Raw genomic sequence first — 18,860 nt, forward strand, 5'->3', positions numbered from 1 at the left:
TCCACAAGGGAAATTGAAGAGTATGTTGCCAAGACTGCACTAATGGCTGCTTGTATATACATGTGGTTCTAAGAGATGTATGTTTGCAGGAACTCTATTAAAATAAACTGTGGTAATTTGAGGGCAGGAATTTTCCTTTTCAGTAAAGTCCAGCTGGTAACTTACCCGCAAGTGGGCAAACACAACAATGTCTTTGGGGCCATGGTGCCCACTCACAACCTTGCTAAGGTGCAAATATTTTGTTAGAAAATGGGGCGGGGGGGGGGGGGGGGGGGGGGCGCGGTGACTTGTTTGAAGACTGTTTTTTGTATTTTATTTTTTTTCCAGGAACAGAGAGATGAATCTCAGAACTGGTGCACTCCAAACTCTTAAATGCTGGCACTGCTTATTAGCTGCTTGCTCAGTGGAGAATATTCTTCCTTATATAGACCTTTCAGAAACTAGGTCAGAGGATTAACATGAGCACTGGTTGCTCAAAATCCTCTTTGACAGCCTGCCTTCCTTTATTATTTTCTCACTTTGTCTATTGCAGATGCCAACACCTGCCAGCTTCTCTCCAGCTTTCTCCTGGGGAGAGCTGTGATGACCACAAAAGGTAGCTCCACTCCCTGCCACTGCTGCAGACCCTGCAAACACCCTCGGCCGGTTAGCCTGTTCGGCGTGTTTGATCCCTGTCTTCCCAGGAAGGAGACGTTATTTTTCAAAGAAACGTGGCAGTGCCGCACCAGCCGAGGTGTTTGGTTAATCTATCAGTGGAAAAACATCTTACAGATGCCCTTGTGTGCTAAGGGATGGTGCACTCAAGATATCCTGCCTTCATCTTCTGAAGGTCCTGTTCTGAGAAAAGGGCATCAGGGCTAAATGCCAGGCACGGTGTTACATACTCCCACAATGGTCCCCCTAAAAAGCTACATCTTCTCCATTGGAGCTTCTAGGAAGCACTGCACTGCAAATAACAATAATAATAACCGAAGCCTTCTGTGAAATGTTTTCACTGAAAGTCCACAGGATATTCTTGCTTTTAGACACTGTTGTTAACTCAGAAGGATCACACACAATACACTTGTGCTGATGGGACATTTCTTGCCATGCTGTTTACAGGCGATAGATAACATCTTTCTGTGAGAGAGAGAGAGATATAAAAAAAATACCCACACATATTCACATATGCAGATGATCAATAAAAGATTGAAAAACTATCATTATACACCCACTTGTCTGAAATAGAAGCAATTTCCTAGCAGGAACAGCACACACTATTACCATATATTCACTTTATACACACTCTTAATCTGATTCCTAATCTGTATGCACATGGATACTTATCTCAGAACTAAATTAATGTAAAATAAGATTCTCGGTGAGGGTTTTAAAATCTCTAGATGGCCACTTAACGAGGTGCTCTTAGTTCCAGAAATTCTAAGTGCAGAACAGCCCCCCAAATCTGCTGCACCTTCAGTACTTTGAAAACCTGACCACCTGGGAGGGAGCAAAGCCCTCACATTAGGTTCCGGTTTTGTGACTAATCATACAGCCTTCAACTGAAAAATAAAGCAGCTGATGTTTCATTGGCCAGTAACATATGCAAAGCTCAGAGGTTTTTTTCTGCAGAAACCTTAAACTCTCATCATGTTTGCTTTGCAGTTGGAATAAAGGTCGCTTGTCAACCACGTGTAGCCTTTCTGCTGGTTCTTCTCCAGATCCATGGTCTAACAACGTATACACACAAGTTACCCACTTTTCATTTGGGCACTGACTGTTCAGACAGCTGAGCATGTCGATGATTTGCTTTCTTGCTCTGTTCTAACAACTCCAGACAGCTCATCAGTCGCAGCTGCCTCTGGTTTTGTTGCCGTTGTGATAGGGCCAAGGGAAAATCCTCATTTTTACTGCCCCCCATTTAGATGAAAAGTTGGTCTCTTGTCTCAGAGGTGCCATGTGTCTCCATTTTTGCTGTACTGTAAAGTTCCCTGGGTATCCACATAGGTAACATGATCAGGTGGTGTTTATTCAATGTTCAACTAAGATGAAGAAAACAGACTGCTCCAGAACCCAAAGTCTCCCAAATCAATCCTTTATTGAGATGGGAAGTTTGATGAGAATTGCCAGACTGTAGCAAGGAGAGAAGCTCTACAGGTACAGATTGTTAAAATCCTTCCCTGGGAGAAGCAAAGCTTTCCAGCTAGGAGCATTAAACAAAGCTAGAAGTACATGATTATTGTTTCTTTACTTTGATTGCGTTCCCCAGCTGCTCAGGCCTTAGGCACATGAAGCAAGCTCTGATCTGGAATGAATCCCTCCCAGAACTGAGACACCTCTTTGGTGTCACCTTTTCTTTTTCTGTAATGTACTTTGAAGCATATACATAAGTGAATGAACTGATTGCTACAGAAATCAGAGAACTCCTACTCATAAACACACTATAACAAGACCGATAAACATGTTTTTATCACACACTAACAGAGCAGTGGAGGGAACTATCCGTCAAAATCCTTTGGAGTACTGGTAATATCTGCTTGCAGGTGGTGTGGGGCTGGTGGGACCCAGCAGCCACAGGCAGCTGCTGTCAGCTCACCAGGGCCGATGCCGAGATCCTTGCTGCTACATGAAACCTCAGTGGTTTCTGCTCGCTTTCTAAGCTGCAAGAAATACTGAACATTTATGCTGAGCTGGTAGCACCTTGGGGTCTCCAAACCAGTGATGCTTCTAGCCTTGCAATGATAGAACAAGAGGGAACGGCTTTAAACTGTAGCAGGGGCGGTTTAGACTGGAGATTAGGAAAAAATTTTTCACAGAAAGAGTGGTCAGAGAGTGGAATAGGCTGCCCAGGGAGGGGGTGGAGTCCCCATCCCTGGATGTCTTTAAGGGTCGTTTGGATGAGATGCTGGGGGATGTGGTGTAGGGGAGAACTTTGTAGAGTCGGGCTGATGGTTGGACTCGATGATCCCAAGGGTCTTTTCCAACCTGAATGATTCTGTGATTATTTTTTAAATATATATATGTATGTATGTATGTATATGTGTGTTCATGTGTGCGCATGCTGTTCACGTGTACACACACACACACACACACACACACACACTCTCTAGTGCACAGTGAATACACCCTAGTACAGATGGGGATCTGTGGGCAAGCACAGCATGGATAGTTTCTGCGTATGAATAGGTATACACATATATGCATACATACATGCATCTATAGCACCTCTTGAAGTACAGCTGACTCACTGAAGGCTGAAACTATTTGGCAGCTCACAGCAGTGCTCCCCCTGCACTTGGGACATCAGTTAAACTAGAAGAAGGAAGGCTGGCAGGGATGCAGGATGTTAACCCAGCCCCAAAAGCTGCTGGCGAGAGCCCTCACCCTGGCAGAGCCATAGCCCAAGGGCTTCTACAAACCCACAACAGCCCACACGAGCCTGTGCCAGGCAAACAGGAAAAAAACCAAGCTAAAGGGACTGCACCCTCTAGCACTGCGGCGCGGGGTGGTGCAGAAGTGACCAGGGATGTGTCACCTAAAGTGACATTACATCGTCCTCCAGCATATGGGATTTTACCAGGGGAGTTTCCTGTCTGAAATCTTCCCTTGGTCTGATGGCAGAAGTAAGGCAGCACAGCTAAAGGGCGCGCGCGCACACACACACACACACACACACACACACACACTCACACACACACACTTCCATCTGCACTGGTATAGGTGAGTGTTGCACTCTATATGCAGACCAGTCCTGTTTCCCCTTGCAGCACAGAGGCTCTCCTGCTACTGTGTGGAAGCAGCACCTCAACAAAGAGCTGTTTTTCAGCTCCATAGCCAAGTGAGATGACAAGGGTTTGGGATGGGGGAGATGGTTTGGGGTGAAGCAGGGCTTAGAATTGACATTTTGCTCAGGGGCACTGAAATTTTGGTAACTGAGAGACCTTAACCCGTTTCAGTGAGCAGAGTTCAGAGCAGTGGCTGGAGCTGCGAGGGCTTGGAAAGCCTTTTGGAAAGCAAAGATCAGGCTGGTCAGATGCACTCACAAGTGTGAAATCACGGTATCCTCCCTCTTAAGCCCTCCCAGGTATCTGTGTATCCAAGTATGAACATGGCTGGAATATATCAACACATAGATCTTCAGAGGAGACTCCTTTGGCTGATGGGAGACTGCCAAAACCCAGAGCTGCTGCTTGTATCATTGGGCTGATGAACTTATTAAAAAAATCATCTGCAATTAATTGGACTAATGTGCCAGCACTGCAGCGGGGTGTGTTATTTCCAGGTAGTCAGAGTTTGCTGTAATGTAGAGGATGCACATACCTTGTATCTAAAACATATAAAAATTGGAATCTTGGGGGGTCTAAGTTCTTTTTAACTCTTTATTTTCTAGGGAAAAAGTCAAATGGTTCAGGGTATATGCCTACTCAGAATATGATGGATTTTTTTTTCAGTTTATCTCAGCCAGTTATACTTCTTGGGTCTATCATAATAAGCTTGAAAAGTCTCTGTGGGGGCTACTGCAAAATTTCCCTTCAAAACCTTTTTCTAGGGAAGATAGCTTTTTTTTTTGTTGTTTTTTTTTTTTTTTTTGGCTAAGTACCTTCTTTGCAAGCAGCATCCTATTTGCATGGAAACCTAGAACATCTTGTTAATAAAAAAATCCCAACTCTTCCTAAAGCTGAGACTTTTATAATTGGTTTGATGAAAAAGTGGAAATTATCTCTGAGAATAAATCTGAATGGTTGTGCTCTCTAGTGACATAGCCAGGAATTTTTTTCTTCCATTTGGACAAGAAATGGTCTTTTTCACATTATTTGTCCTCTCTCTCTGCCAGTTACAGAAATAGAAGGACAAGGCACTAAGTAAAGTAAAAGTAAAGAGGCAGGGGAAGGGCGGGGAGGAAATGAGCATTTTCAGTCCTAAAAGTAGTTTCAGTTTAAGCAGTGGACAAAATTTCAGGTTAGCTGTTGTTTTTAACCCTTTCTGCAGAGCTATAAAGAAGGGGGATGCCTTAGGCAAAGGGAGCCACAAAGTGGCAGTGAAAGGGATTATCTGTATTGAAACCATCCATGTGTTGGTTTTTTCCCTCCTAGTGTGTCTGTCTGTCTTTGTCTCTTCCTTTCTTTCCTCTTTGAAGCATATAATTTACAGTAAAAACACAGGAAGCTGAATGATTTCCTCTGAGGAAAGTACCTGACAAACAGGTGAACTAGTAAAATCATCAGGCCCTTTGACTTCATCACTACCCATGTATCCTCAATGGTTTCAAGCACAGATGCTATCTTGCAGTGAGATGCCTTTGAAGTGGTTTTGCCAGTGCATGGCAGGCAGGAGGTACACGAGACTTGAATTTTTCCCTGTGGCAATCCAAGCACAGGGAGTCCTGAATTTGTGAATAATGGCAGCTATTAGTTACGTTGCATGTTGTACACCAAAAAACCTTGTAACCATGAACACACCATGGCTAGTGGTCATTCTGCACATAGTGTGTGGGCTTCGGAGGCTCCTCTCCAGAGTGTGAGCCTGCCAGGCTGACCCTTGGGAGCTGCAATGGGGGACTAGGTGGGGGGTGGCAGTTTGCAAGCTCCTGTCTGTATGGCATAGTCATAGCTGCCATTTCGAATCTGTCTCCTCTATTCCTCTCCACAGTCTTCTGAGAAGCCAAGTTGGGGAAGCAAAACATCAGCACTAAGGAATGCAACTTGGGCCTCCTACATTGCAAGACCCCTTTGAAAAGTTCAGCCCAAACTTTTTCACTTTCAGAGGTCCTGAAGAGGGACTTTTACCCTATAAAACCCCTTATCCTCAATGTCAGCTAAAAGGGCACAAGTGAGTAACTCTTCAGATATCACCTCAATGAGACTATGAGTTCCCCACACTTTAAAAGTGACTAAAGCTGAAGTGGGTTTTTCAGTGTGCATGTGTTTAAATGTAGGAGTAGAAGGAATGACAGACAGACAGAGATTGCATATTTGGGTAGAACATCAGCCTCTTAGTTTAACTATAATGCAATAACTTCTTCTATCTTTCTTTTCCAACTCCTACTACCTCCAGAAAACTTTCCTTTAAATTACAGAGGTGTTGAAATGCTTGCATGTGGTTATAGTTTCCTGCTCCATCCTCCACTTGGGATGTCATTTCCACTGCAAAATAGGACTGATTCATTTTGCAGAAGGAACATGGTTGATACAAGCCCGGATAGAGACTCATTCTCAACCCTGTGGAAATTCCTCACCAAGGTTTCTAGTCAAGTGAAAACCTCCTTACCTACAATCGTATCAGGGTTGTGTTGCTACTCCTAGACTTCTTGTGCTAGAGCCAGAAACAGCTTGTGAGCAGCTGAGGATGACCCAGAAAACCAGAGCTGTGCTTAGATGATCTTTTTATTGGGTTTTTTTTCTGAAAATTGACTTTTTCTCTCACCTAAATCAGGTGCTGCCTCACCACAGAGAGGTCATGTTATTCTCCAGATTGAAGGTCTGATTAAGATGTGTTTTTTTACAGTGAGGCTGTCAGCATTCCACGAACAAAGATCATATGTGCAGCTTTTGCTGATATTTGCTTGCAGTCTCTTGGTGACAAACCACACCTTGTTTATCAAGACAAACATATGTTGCACCCACACAAAGCTGCTATGGCAATACAGGCTGAGATTTCTTTACCTGAGGAGGCTGCAGGGGAAATACCCAAGAAAAAGGCAGATGAACAAACACTAGTGTCCGGAGGGTTTCTGAGCAGACTTTTTTCAAAGAAAATGGTAAGGCAATCCTGAACAGGGGATATCCCCACCTGGAGCTCTAAAGATGCTTAAGGCTTCATGTATTTTTTTTTTTTTTTAGTTTTAGTTTTACATAATTTTTTTCCCCCACTTCCCGTAAAATACATTTTATCGTTTTGCCTGATCATTTTGTCAAGATCTTATATTTGTAATGTTATATGAAGGTGTCTCATATCTGCTCATTACTTCCAGCTGCCTGTATCTCCTGATGGAGTGCAGAGAACCAGCAGCAACCAGCCAAACACCATCTCAGCAATCCCAGCTCTATTCCACAGGCCTGTGTTACCTTGCCCACATCCCTGGAAGGCAGAAGTATGAAGTGGTAAGGTACTATGAGGAGGATGCCACCACATTGACAGTTTATGGGTGGAGGATCAAACTGCTGCTTATTGATGACACCTAATCATTTCTATTCAGTTTTCTTTTCTACTAATCAAGGTCTGACAGAGAAGGTTCATTAGGTTAAGCACAAAGAATGATTAAAAGAAGAAGGAGGAGGAGGAGGAGAAGAAAAAAAAAATAAGGAAAAAAGTACTGCTCCTGCAGAGTTTAACAGAGTTAATGCGGCAGCTGTGAGAAGGTTTTTCAAGGCTGTAGTTCAGGTAGTGAAGACTGAGACCAAATGGGTGGCGGGGGCAGCCACCAGATCACACTATGCTCAATTCCTACTTTTGCATGCTCTTTAACCCTCAGTTATGCCCAACTCCTCTTAAAGCAAAGCAAGTCAAACCTGTAATTTTGAATGAATTGACATCCTTGTACAGGAAAGATGGAAAATAGATGGTGTCTTCTGTTACAGATCACTGCAATAGTTTGGGCGACTTATTCACTAATGTAGGCTCAGGCAAGATGCCCTGGTTTTGCGGTTACATTTAGCCCAGCAGTGGGTGAGATCAATTCCCTTGACGAGTGAACAAAATGTAATAGCATCAGGAGAGGTAAGGGACCTGCTCCCAGAGATGGTGCAGCAGAGGAGGGTGCTCGCCTGGGGTCAAACTGAAACAACATCAAGGTCTTCCTCTGGTTGAGGCAGAGGAAAGAATTAAAAGTATCTGTCATCTCCCACATCACACTGGAGTGCTCCAGCCACTCATTCAGTGTGCCTGCACACTTACGCCTGGATTCAGGAAATCCATCATTTAGTAGTTTTGAGTCCCACAAAAAGCCAGAGGATTTAATGACGTAAAATCTGCCATTGACTTAAGCCTCAGTCCCCAAAAATTATGTATCCAGCTGTCTTTTGCCCAACTGGCTTGAAGTGCTCACCTCACTCAAACTTAAGAAATCCAAGTCTGAGATCTTGCTAGGACTGCAGAAGGAATAAGGGTCTCTGCAGGGCCTGGCACACACATCGACTGAGGGAGGGAGGATAGGTACAGTGGCACTGGAAAAGATGCTTTCCATCTACATGTCTAAAAAATACCCCTTATGGATACAGTTCTAACCCCATAAATCCCACTCACTTCCCCAAATATCTCCTTCAGTGCCTTTGAGACCTTGGATCTTGCTGCCTCTGTATTTTTGAAGCCCTTCCTCTCCCGCCCCCTTGAGGCACCTAAACTGCTTCGTCACGTCAAGTATTAACACCAGCACTAAGGTGGTTTATGGTTTTTTAAGTTGACAAACCAACCAGACAGCAATTTGATGCATCCTTGTCAGGTTTATAAATAAATTTCAAAACTGAGGGTGGTTTTAAGCTATTCTCACAATCAGGAAAGAGGGGGGAGAGAAAACAGACAGTGAATATCCCTTACAATAGCCAGTGGTGGAGCTGCCTGGTAGCAAATGAAGCTGATGTCAGCTCTGAAGGGTGTTTTGGCATGTGTTCCTTCCAGAATTTGCTAGTTTCTCTCTCACAGTGGTAATCATCAAAATACGAAGCAGGCATCTCTCAGTGAGACAGGAAATACCATCTTTCTTGTGTGCAGTGTCTTTGCGTCATTTCTGGAGCGAGGTACAAATCTGAAGCTGTTTCCAGCAGCTCTCTTTGGATCTGGCAAGTTCAATGACATCACAGCCAGATACAGTCAGCTTTGTGATGTTACTAGAAATGAGGAAATAATTTCATAAATGTCAATTCTTCCTCTGAATGTCTGCAAACAGACTGCAAGAGCTTTCAAGTGCCCAGTTATGCAGATTTAGTGCCATTTCCTAATAACTTGAAAAGCATCTTGAGTGGAGCATATTTTTCATTATTGAATTTGTTCTCTTTTATACTGCCAATCATTTGCTCTAATAAACACCAAAGAAGGGCTCTTAATTACAGAGAATGTATTTAACATAGTGCTGCAGCTCAGACCCTTGCCAGTGCTCTGGAAGGTCAAAAACTTGTGTTCCCTGGGCACAATAAACAATATTCACTAGTATAGCTTCAATGGGGGGCAAGGGGGAAGAAAGAAATTCAAAGTACATGGAATAATATTCATGATGGAAGTTCCTCTTTGACATGTGCTTTTGCTGTGACCTAGCTCCTGCAAGCCAAAAATAAAGTGTTTCTCACAGGTGTCCTTGCAGAGTTCCTGCTGTGTGGCCATAAGTGATGCTTTACTACATGTAGCCGGTTTTTCACTGCTGTGGAGACACCAGGGACAGGCGGGGAGCTGGGACAGCTGGACATCACCCCGCGAGAAGCCAACAGTGAAGAATGGCAGCATGGGGGGCGATGCTGGATCCCTGCAGGATTTCCCCCAGTGCTGCCCAGCAGAGCAGGCACAGACCCAGACAGACGGACTCCTTGTGCCATCTGCCGGGAGCCAGGCTCAAAACGGACGGGGAGAGTGAGCAGGGCTGCCGAGAGATGCTGGAACAGGAACTGTGTGAGCAGGAGACCTCCAAGGTTTTACTAATTCTGTTCGGAACTTCTCCCACTTCCCCAGCCTCTTCCCAGTCAAATTTCCCTGCCCCATCCCGTGCGTTTCCTTAGTCTGTGGTCCTAGACTTGGCTCAGCAATGCAGAGCTGCGCACTGTGCGAGATGGTTTGTGGGAGATACAGTATAAATACCTACAGAAGCCGGACATTTCTGAAATGTGGTTGCTGAGATGCTGTTAATAAAGCACAGCACACAGGCTTTGATGCTCCTGCCCGCTGCACCTTCTGTGTCTCCATACACCAACTCCTGCTGTCCCAGGGATCTCTCACAGCAAAGCTGGTCCCAGTGCACCCTCCAGCATGGGGGGTCCCCACCACGCTCTCCCCTCGGGGGCATTGCTAGAGTTTCAGTCAAGACTGTGAACAAGATGACCCTGAGACATAACCATTCCTAAGTGCTAACGCTCAGCTAAAGCTCAGAAATGCAATACTTGAAGGATTGAAATTAATAATATTAAAAGAAAAAGACCTAAGGGTGAAGTGATTTCCTCCCTCCTTCCTTTCCTCCCTCCTGATTTTGAAGTTTTTTAGTGGTATTTCCCATGCCCCCACACTTTTTACACCCTGTGTCCGTACCTAATAGCTAGCACTTCACAGTGAGTCTTATTCACAGAGCTGATCATGTCCACTCCGACTGAAAGCATCTTCCTTCCCAGCCACCATCCAGCGACTGCCAAGGAGGAGGCAGAAACATTTGCTCTGTTTGAAAAGTGCGACCTTGAAGTAGGGCAGAGAGACTGGATTAAAACAAAAGATCTTTTATTGTCTTCAGCTGAAGAGTATGATACAGAGGAACTACACATAGTTTTCATTCATATAAAAAAAGAGAGCCCTTTATTTACACAAGTGTTCAGACTTGCCAATGGTACCTAACAACGACTCTGTACTTTCTTTGTATTCTTCTGTTAGTTATTCCCACCTAGATGGAGCAAGCATTGGTCAGTAACACTTAGAAAAACACGTAAGAAGCTTTTGGGCAGGAAAACAAAGAAATATGTTCTAAAAGAAACCGAATCTTTATGGGCATTTCACCATAACAAACCCAACAGAATACTTACAACCAATCACTGACAAAAGGAACAGTTTTCGGTATGGGCTCAGCAGCCTGATCATTCTCAGCCTTTCTTTTACTTCCTCATCTATGCAAATATACCCTGGACATGCACAAACTCAACATGTATGAAAGAAGGTAGAAATTTATTTTAAAGTAATTGTGCTTTTATTTATAAAAAAAAATTTACAATCAGACACTGTCCTGCTGTGTTTCCAAAAGCATGGTTCTCTTAAAAATGACAGAAACTTAGTTTATTATTATTATCATTATTATTATTTGTCATTATATTAATAATATTAATCTTATGCTTAAGTTTAAAAACATACTGCTTTCCCCTTCCCATCCCCTCCTTCTCTGTGGTACTTGATATATATAAAAAAAAGGCTTTGCAACAACCAGACAATTTCAATTATAACTAATAATAATAATAATAATGATAATTAACCGTACACCTTTCTGTGTTTAAAATATGGCTGGTTCTAAAACAAACTACCAATGTACAAAGCTCTTCTCCCACCCCCCGCCCCCACCCTGGGCCACCCAAGAGATAGTCAGACTGTGGAATAAATTTATCTCAGAGGCTTTCTGAGAAAATAAAATTTAATAAACCAACATACAACCCTTGAGATCGTTGTCTTTGGTGTGGAGGACGTTATTGGTGGGCAGCTGGAGCTGCTCTGCTGGAAAAGCTGAGACACTTAAGGCTTGATGTTTGTACTGCTGCAGAAGCCTCTGTTAGGCCAAGGGTCACCGATGCTTTGGTACGACTGCCAGCTCCTCACACCCCACCACCCCAGTGATGCCAGAGGATCTCCCCACACCCCCACTCTATATCCCTCCCCCCATCACCCTGCCCGTAGCCTCTTCGCCACCTCTGGGGCTTTACGCTCGCTTTCGTCTTCCCTCCAGATTTCGGAAGCTGGAGGGTCTCAGCTTCATCTCCGCAAACTGGATGGAATATTCATGGCCCTTCCAGTGGAACCAGTTAACACCCTGCAAAGACAAAGATGAAGTGTGGGAGGTCACGCATTCGCCACTTCTCCTGTTGTCAGCATTTACTGCTCTCGTTTCAGATTGCAGGCTGTTTCTAACTTGGGAACAGAGGCACAACAAAGAGAGGGGCTTTGGGAAGCGCAGGGCTCTGGCCACTGGCATGCACAACGGGTACAAACCAGCCCACACGCTGATCCCAGAGCTGTCACTCTTTGTCTGGCTTTCATGGCAGGAAGAACATTTTGTTTCACATGTTGAAGTCTATAATTGTTCCTTGCACACTTGGGATATTCCCTTGGAAAATCACACAAAAACATCAGTATTTCACCAGCTGACATTAAATAATTCTTCTGTGAGCAACTTCCCGTATCTTTCCCTAGGACCCTTTGGTCTGGAAAGTAGGCTTGGTTGGTGTTCTGATGGCTGGCTAGCTGAACCACCAGACAGATTCATAATTTTAATTCCCCTTCCTCTAATGCATTACTTAAGCCTTCAAACACCAAACTCACCTGACTATGGCTGTTGTCACCGTATCTGCCCATCAGATTGACCCGGTGACAGTTCTTGTACCAGAATGCGCCCTTGTATGACAAAGCACAGTTAGTGATGGCAGAATCATTGTCCTTGTCAAAGGTGGAGAAGGACCTTCCGTTATGGTACGTCATGGAGTCACCTGGACAGGGGAGACAGAAGAAGGAGCAAGGTCAGTGGTTTGCCGAGTTCAGATTACACGAGAGTGACTATTCTGCAGAAAATATTTGGACTGTGCCATACACCGTCTACAAAGCCTGGGTGTATATCTAAGTTTTAAAAAATTGACTTGGTTTAATATGGAAGGAAGTACACAAGTTTTGTTGTTGGAGGCAAATCAAAATATTTTTCCAGGTAGTCTGTAATCCCCAATTTACTAAGTGGTTTTTATGCAGCTCAATTTCTGCACTTCCTGCTGAAAACTGGATTTTGGTCCTGTATAGAAGGTAGTGTGGACAAACCAAGTCCATAGAGACCTCCACAAGGAGTGAAACAAGACCAAAGGAGTCTCCACACTTATCTGGTCCATGCAGTACAGATACCCATCTTCTTTAGCTGGAAACACAGAGAGATGTCTGCCTACCGCTGACTTCCCACTCCTGGGGTCTGGGTGCAGTAGGAGCAGCCTCCAGTGTATGCCTGAAGCAGAGCTCACATTCATGACTTAGGATCTGTGTTGCTCCATCCATTAAACTTAGACCTGAATGCTTTGGAAGAAGAAGTAGTAGGACTGACTCCTACTAGCTATAGCAGCTACTACTGCTCTGCACCAGTGTGTTTGCCTTAAATAGACATTAATTCTACTACTGCTACATATCCTCTCTGTATCCCTGCAGGCTGTGCATAAAGTTCGTGTGATGGTCACAGGGCAGAGTCCATACACATGCATCTCTGTGATCTGTTTTATGCACCTAGCAGCATGAAATTATCTCCTTTTAAGACATCCTGTGGAGCTGGATTTATCTCTTAATCCTTTGAAGCCCAGAAGAAGACTCAATAAGGGCTACAAGGTTTGCCCCAGTATGATTACAAAAGGCAGATGATTTGTTCAGTAAAATTACAAATCATGTTACAGAAGGACTTTGCTGCATATTCCGCTGACGAGAGATGAGGCTGTGCCAAGCTATTATTAGCTGTATAAATGACAGTCAAGCATTGGTCAAATGAGATATATGACTGTTTAATATACTCGTTTATATTCTGTCATAAGCATGCCATAAAATGTGGCACCTAAATGACTGGAGGATTTAAAATGGAAACATAAAATATATTGATATGTTTGTATTTTCAAACACCTAACATATAAGAGGTACCTGCTGTGATGCTAATCTGCAACGTTCACACGGTTACCTCAAGCCAACTGGGAGGAAATTGCAAATCAGAAGAAAAAAAAATATTTCATCTCACCTGCTGTGCCACTGTACCCATCCACTCTTAGCCGGTATCTGCTCTTTGCATCTCCAACGCTGAACCTGTCATAGACAGCATAAGCTGTATCACCTTTGTCCCGCAGATCCACACGCAGCTCGTACTGGCCCTGAGAAGTGATTTTGTGGAGGTTCTCCAGACCTGTGGAAATAAATGAACAATCCATTTGTCTCCCCATGTTTTATTTGTCTACCATCATATTACGCTATAAAGGGGGTCATACTGGCCTGTATAGATACACCAGGGCATGAACACTGGTGAGGAAAGTAAGCTATTTCAGCTGTAGCACAATGGTAGCACAAAAACAAATAGATAAAACCAGGCTGATTGAGAGACCTCTTCCCTTCAAATCACAGTAGCAGGTAGCTCTTCGGGAAAAGCAATCAAAGTTGTGCTGTGTGATCATCACTGTCTTTCATTTACAACCAAAGAAAATGTAGCACAATCTTTGAAAATTTTCTTTTTATGTCTATTTTCCCCACTGTGCTTGAGTCACACACTTTTGTTGTTAGGGGTGTCCTAGGAGTACAGGAAGAACAAGGTTTGCAGTTGCTTCTCAGGTTACCTTCTGACTTCTTACAGAGCACCAGTGAACACTGGTTTGGTATGTTGAGTGACCCAGGAAGCATGACATCTCTGAACTGCAGCCGGAGGGACTGCCTTCCACCTGACAGGTTTAATCTCCCTCACAGCACATTGTCCCTAGCCTCCTTTGCCCAGACTATGTTCTCCTTTACAAATACTCTTGCCACTAAATGGAAGCTTCAAAGTGGCTCCTAGCCTTTTGGGTTTGTTCATGTTTTATTTAAAAAAACACAACAAAACCACAACAAATTCTTGCCACTTACCTATCCAGAATTCATCTTTAGGATCTCCAAAACCAGTCACGTAAGTTTTCCAGTTCTTGTAGAAATCTTCCTTTCCATTTTGACGCCTCAGGAACACCTACAACCACCGCATGCAGGAAGTGTTATCGACAGACTGCCTTTGACAGAAAGGGCACTAGCAACGTGGTTTTTACGAATGCAGAGCTTGACATTGCTGCTTCCCCGCTCCTACCACCCAAAGCAGCAGTCTCACTGCAATTACTGAATTGTACCAAGTCTGTTGAATGCTCCTTGCTTTCTTTCACTCTAGTTTCTCCATTGGGTTCCCAGGCTACACCGTGTGATGTGGCCTTTTAGTTCCTGCTCTTGGCTTTTTTAACAGCCCCTCACAGTGCCGGATTTCTCAGCCAAGACTTTCTACATCCCTCAGCCTCCTAGCCATGTATTTCTCCAGATACTTTGTCCTTTCTGTGCCCTGGGTCCCTCTGGCATGTTCAGATTTGAGGATGTCAGTACAGAGACCTGGCATTTTTTACTGTCATTCATAAGGTATGACATTCAGAAGGTATGTACCTGATCTAAAATGGTCATTTCAGCATCTCCTATAGCCAGTGGAGAGAGACCGTTGATGCGACCCATCCCTTGGGAACACCTTTCCCTTCTCCAACTACAGAAAGAGCTGGTAACCTCCTTCTAGACACCTAGGTGTCCTACCTGAGATAAAATCCCCCAAATTTATAGACAAGTCAGGCCTACTCTGATGATAGAGCACTATGAGGGATGCCATAGATGAGCAGGGGATGAGATCTGCTGCCCCAGCTCTAAGCACAGGCAGATGCACATGAAGGGCAGTGCAGGCCCTCGCCCCCCTACTCACAATCCATCCGCCCCCATCCTCGTCCATGTCGCAAAAGACTTGCAGAGGCTGAGCCTTGTCCCCATTCACGTAAACTGTGTAGAGCCCAGAGGTAGTCTCTCCATTCAGGAGAGCCTGGGAGCAGTCTTTAGGGTAAGGATAGAGAAGACCAGCTGCACACACAAAAAAAGAGAGAGCAGTCTTTAAGAAATCAGCAGTTACAAGGAACTTATTGAATACAGATGACTCATGAAAACCTGTTGTAGGTCAATGGCACAGCCAGGTACAGAGCCCAGGAACAGGCTTGTAATTACTATCCTACATACAAAAGATACGCAGTAAACAGCAGATTATGTAAATTTTTCTTTTGAATATGCTTTTGCACATCTGTCTACACTTTTGGAAGTACTGTGAATGCCAGATAACTACTCCCTGCTATGATGGGAGTGCATCCTCCAGCTAAATATTTAAATGGCATGAGTTGTGTTTACAACAACTTTTGGGTAAAACCAAATCTACCAACCTGTGATGATGTGACAGAAAAGGGAGCAGGAAATACAAAGACATGACTACAACCAAAAATAAATAAATTGGAAATATTTTGCTAGCAAGTACTATATTAAATATGTTATAAAACTAGGCTTTTAAAAACCAGAACAATAACCATTGAAACTGCAGGGAAATGTTGTTAAACATTTCCTTCTGACAACAAGCTAATAGAATTGTCACAGTCAGAATAATTTCTAACTCCAATAAAAGCTTTTCTTTTTTTCTTTTTACGTTCACTTAGGCCATGAACTTTTTCAGCCAATGGTCTAATTAAGTGATGTTCCAGGTGTGTCCATAGGAAGGTTTTTAACTGTTGCTGCTCACAGAGTGGCTGTTGCTCCCTTTCCAGTGTGTTGCACATCCCTGCCTGTGCCTCAGCTACAGGGAATTTGCATCAGCTTTGGGATTTGGAGAAAAGCCACTCTCTGCAGGGAGCTACTTCAGTGTTTTCCTCTCTCTAAATAGCACACATATGTATGTTTAGAGTTAAGGCCAGGCTTAAGCATCTGCCTGAATGAGACTGACACTCTTTGTATGGGTGAAGGCACCCCATTCAGTCCCTGCTTATGGTCAATTTGCCAAACGTCACTTAAATACACCCAGATTTAATTCTTCTCCTATTCCTGGTTGTGGATTGCCGCCTGTTGGTGGAGTTCGCCCCATTCTACACAAGGAGTGACTGTGAGCAGACTTGGGGCTACGTGACTTTTATTAGCACTTCTGAGAGTCCTTGGGCTGAAGGTGGTACAAGTGGCAGAAGGAAGAATGGAAATGGCTGAAGGTCCTACGGGGTCTGAAAGGCTGGAAACTGTGAAAAGTGAGACAAATGACAGGCAAGGTTTCACAGTTAATACTGAACAACTTTTTTTTTTTTTTAATGTCAACTGTGAAGTGACCTTCAGGGAACCCAATCTATTCTTGCATTCAGCTCACTGGAGAGCTGTCCTGTTAGAGCTGGAACAGACATGTTGTGTGGCTTTGCAAAAACCAATCTCAGACAGAGGAGAAAAAAACCTGCCCAGAAATTCATCTCCTCGGACCACTGAACTGATTTGTGTGTGTGTGTGGTTTGCTTCATTTCGACTTAATATGCTGATTTTTTTCAACAATTTGCTATGCATTAATACAGAGGTAAATCAGGGTGTCAGTTTGGATTTTGAAGAGTAATGTTCCTTTTGATATTTTACATGGAAAAGGCAGGATGTTTCATAGGAGAGAGGACTACAGAGGTGATGTGGGTGGATATAAAGAAAAGAATTTCATCCTGCCAGGCCAGGGAAGCAGATGACACTACAGCTCAGGGCAAACAGGGACTTTAGCACCGACACTAAAAGCAAGTGAAGTGCATACTGACAGCTGGATTAAAAATCTTCTGTGAGGTCTGTGACTCCTTATTGCAGAGCTCAGCGCTGTCCTGAGAGCAGTAACTTATATGCTATTTTAGCTGTGCATGTGCTCTAAGGTCCTTACTTGTGGTGAACATAGTCTGGATCGTTTTGCTCTTCAGGGATCTGTTCAGCGCCTGGAGTTTCACTGTGTACTGGGTAGATGGGCTCAGCTCTGTCAGGCTGTAGGAAGTTGTCTCAGGATTTAGGATGACTTCCTACAGGGAGAAGAAATAACACAGGGAAATCTCAGTGAGAAAATAATAACTCAAACTGTTACATATTTTAGTCTGTCACATAATTTTTTGTGGTAATTATTTATAGTATTTTTAACCATCTAAATTATTTAATACAAAACTTCTACTCCTTTAAGATTTTTATCAAGCTAACTTTCTTTAGAAGTTTGAGAAAAGTTGTCTGGAAATGAAAGTTTACCATCATAATGTATAAGCTGTGTGGTTTAAAAACAAGTCAGCATAAATGTTTACATGCCTTGAACGTACACATGGTGTAGATGTCTCTGTGAAACTCATAAAAAATTGAGAAGAATCACCCTAGGACAAGGAAATATCATACTCCGGTCTTCAAAAGGCTGTTTTTCTGTAACTTTAGAAGACTGATTTTCAGTATGCTTAGGGAATTTGCCTTCTTGAAAATCAGAACCCCTTCTGATGTCCCAGGCTGGGTGTTCAAAATAATCTGTCATTTTTGCTGAGATTCACCTCACTCATATTTAAGCATCTAGTGTAATCTAGTCATGTAGAAACATAATAAAACTGTTGGAGAGCAAGAGGCACTTTCAGAGGTGATTCAGCCTGCTTTAGACACCTGCACAGGGGTGGGTTCTCCTGAGTTTAGAAAGAGGAATTCCATTCTTTGGGGTGTGTGATTTTATTCCATGATATAGGTTTGGAATGAGGGAAAATAGTTGCTTGTGCCTTTATCTGTATTGTGGAGAGATGAAGCAAGTGAACTTCTGCTTCAGGATATGATACAGGAAAGTACTTAGGTTTTAAATGCAATTGTGTTCAAGCTAGGACTGAAACAGGTACTTAGTATTTTACCATGTTTATCTTAACCATATGATTATGTTCCATTACTGGACACTTCAGAGCATCTCTACTGCCTGGTTTTGATGCACAACCCTTCTGGTTTGTTTACAAGTGCTGTACCTTGACTCTGCCATCAATGGACTCGTAGATCAGGAGATAACCAGTGACAGGAGCACGCGGAGGCCTCCAAGTTATCACAGCTGTTTCTGACTGAACCTCAGTGGCACTTAAATCTCTTGGAGCATCCATTCCTGAAGGAGACAACAGAACAATTACAATCACATGTATATGGAGTTTAGTGCATTATTTTATGGGCTATCTTATGGGCAGTATATTAAAACAGGCCAGAAAAGCAAAGATTTTCTCCCCAGAAATTTGAAATTAAAAAATATTTCAACATAAATTTTGTGATTAAAAAGTAATTTTCCCATTGGAAGTTTTAAAATACAGATATTTATTCTATTTAAGTGAAAATATTGGCTTGTCTCAGCCACTTTAATTTATAAGCAGCTGCACTGAAATGTCTTCTGAAACAAAACTGGGCCTTTCATTATTTCA

General features: G+C 43.3%; 1 protein-coding gene across 3 annotated transcripts in view; it reads right to left on the reverse strand.

The window, feature by feature from the left end:
- Positions 1-10,369: 10,369 nt before the first annotated feature.
- The window catches only part of LOC141953016 (tenascin), a 74,024-nt gene continuing 65,533 nt past the window's right edge, over positions 10,370-18,860 (reverse strand). For all 3 annotated transcript variants that reach the window (XM_074891218.1, XM_074891217.1, XM_074891216.1), the window contains 7 exons: positions 18,423-18,553; positions 17,336-17,468; positions 15,338-15,489; positions 14,482-14,578; positions 13,613-13,774; positions 12,184-12,347; positions 10,370-11,674 (listed from right to left, as the gene is read on the reverse strand). In XM_074891218.1, the coding sequence (XP_074747319.1) occupies positions 11,564-11,674; positions 12,184-12,347; positions 13,613-13,774; positions 14,482-14,578; positions 15,338-15,489; positions 17,336-17,468; positions 18,423-18,553 (950 nt within the window). In that variant the 3' untranslated portion in view covers positions 10,370-11,563. The remainder of the gene's footprint in view (positions 11,675-12,183; positions 12,348-13,612; positions 13,775-14,481; positions 14,579-15,337; positions 15,490-17,335; positions 17,469-18,422; positions 18,554-18,860) is intronic.

The sequence above is a fragment of the Strix uralensis genome, chromosome 21, assembly GCF_047716275.1.
Source record: "Strix uralensis isolate ZFMK-TIS-50842 chromosome 21, bStrUra1, whole genome shotgun sequence".
NCBI lineage: Eukaryota > Metazoa > Chordata > Aves > Strigiformes > Strigidae > Strix > Strix uralensis.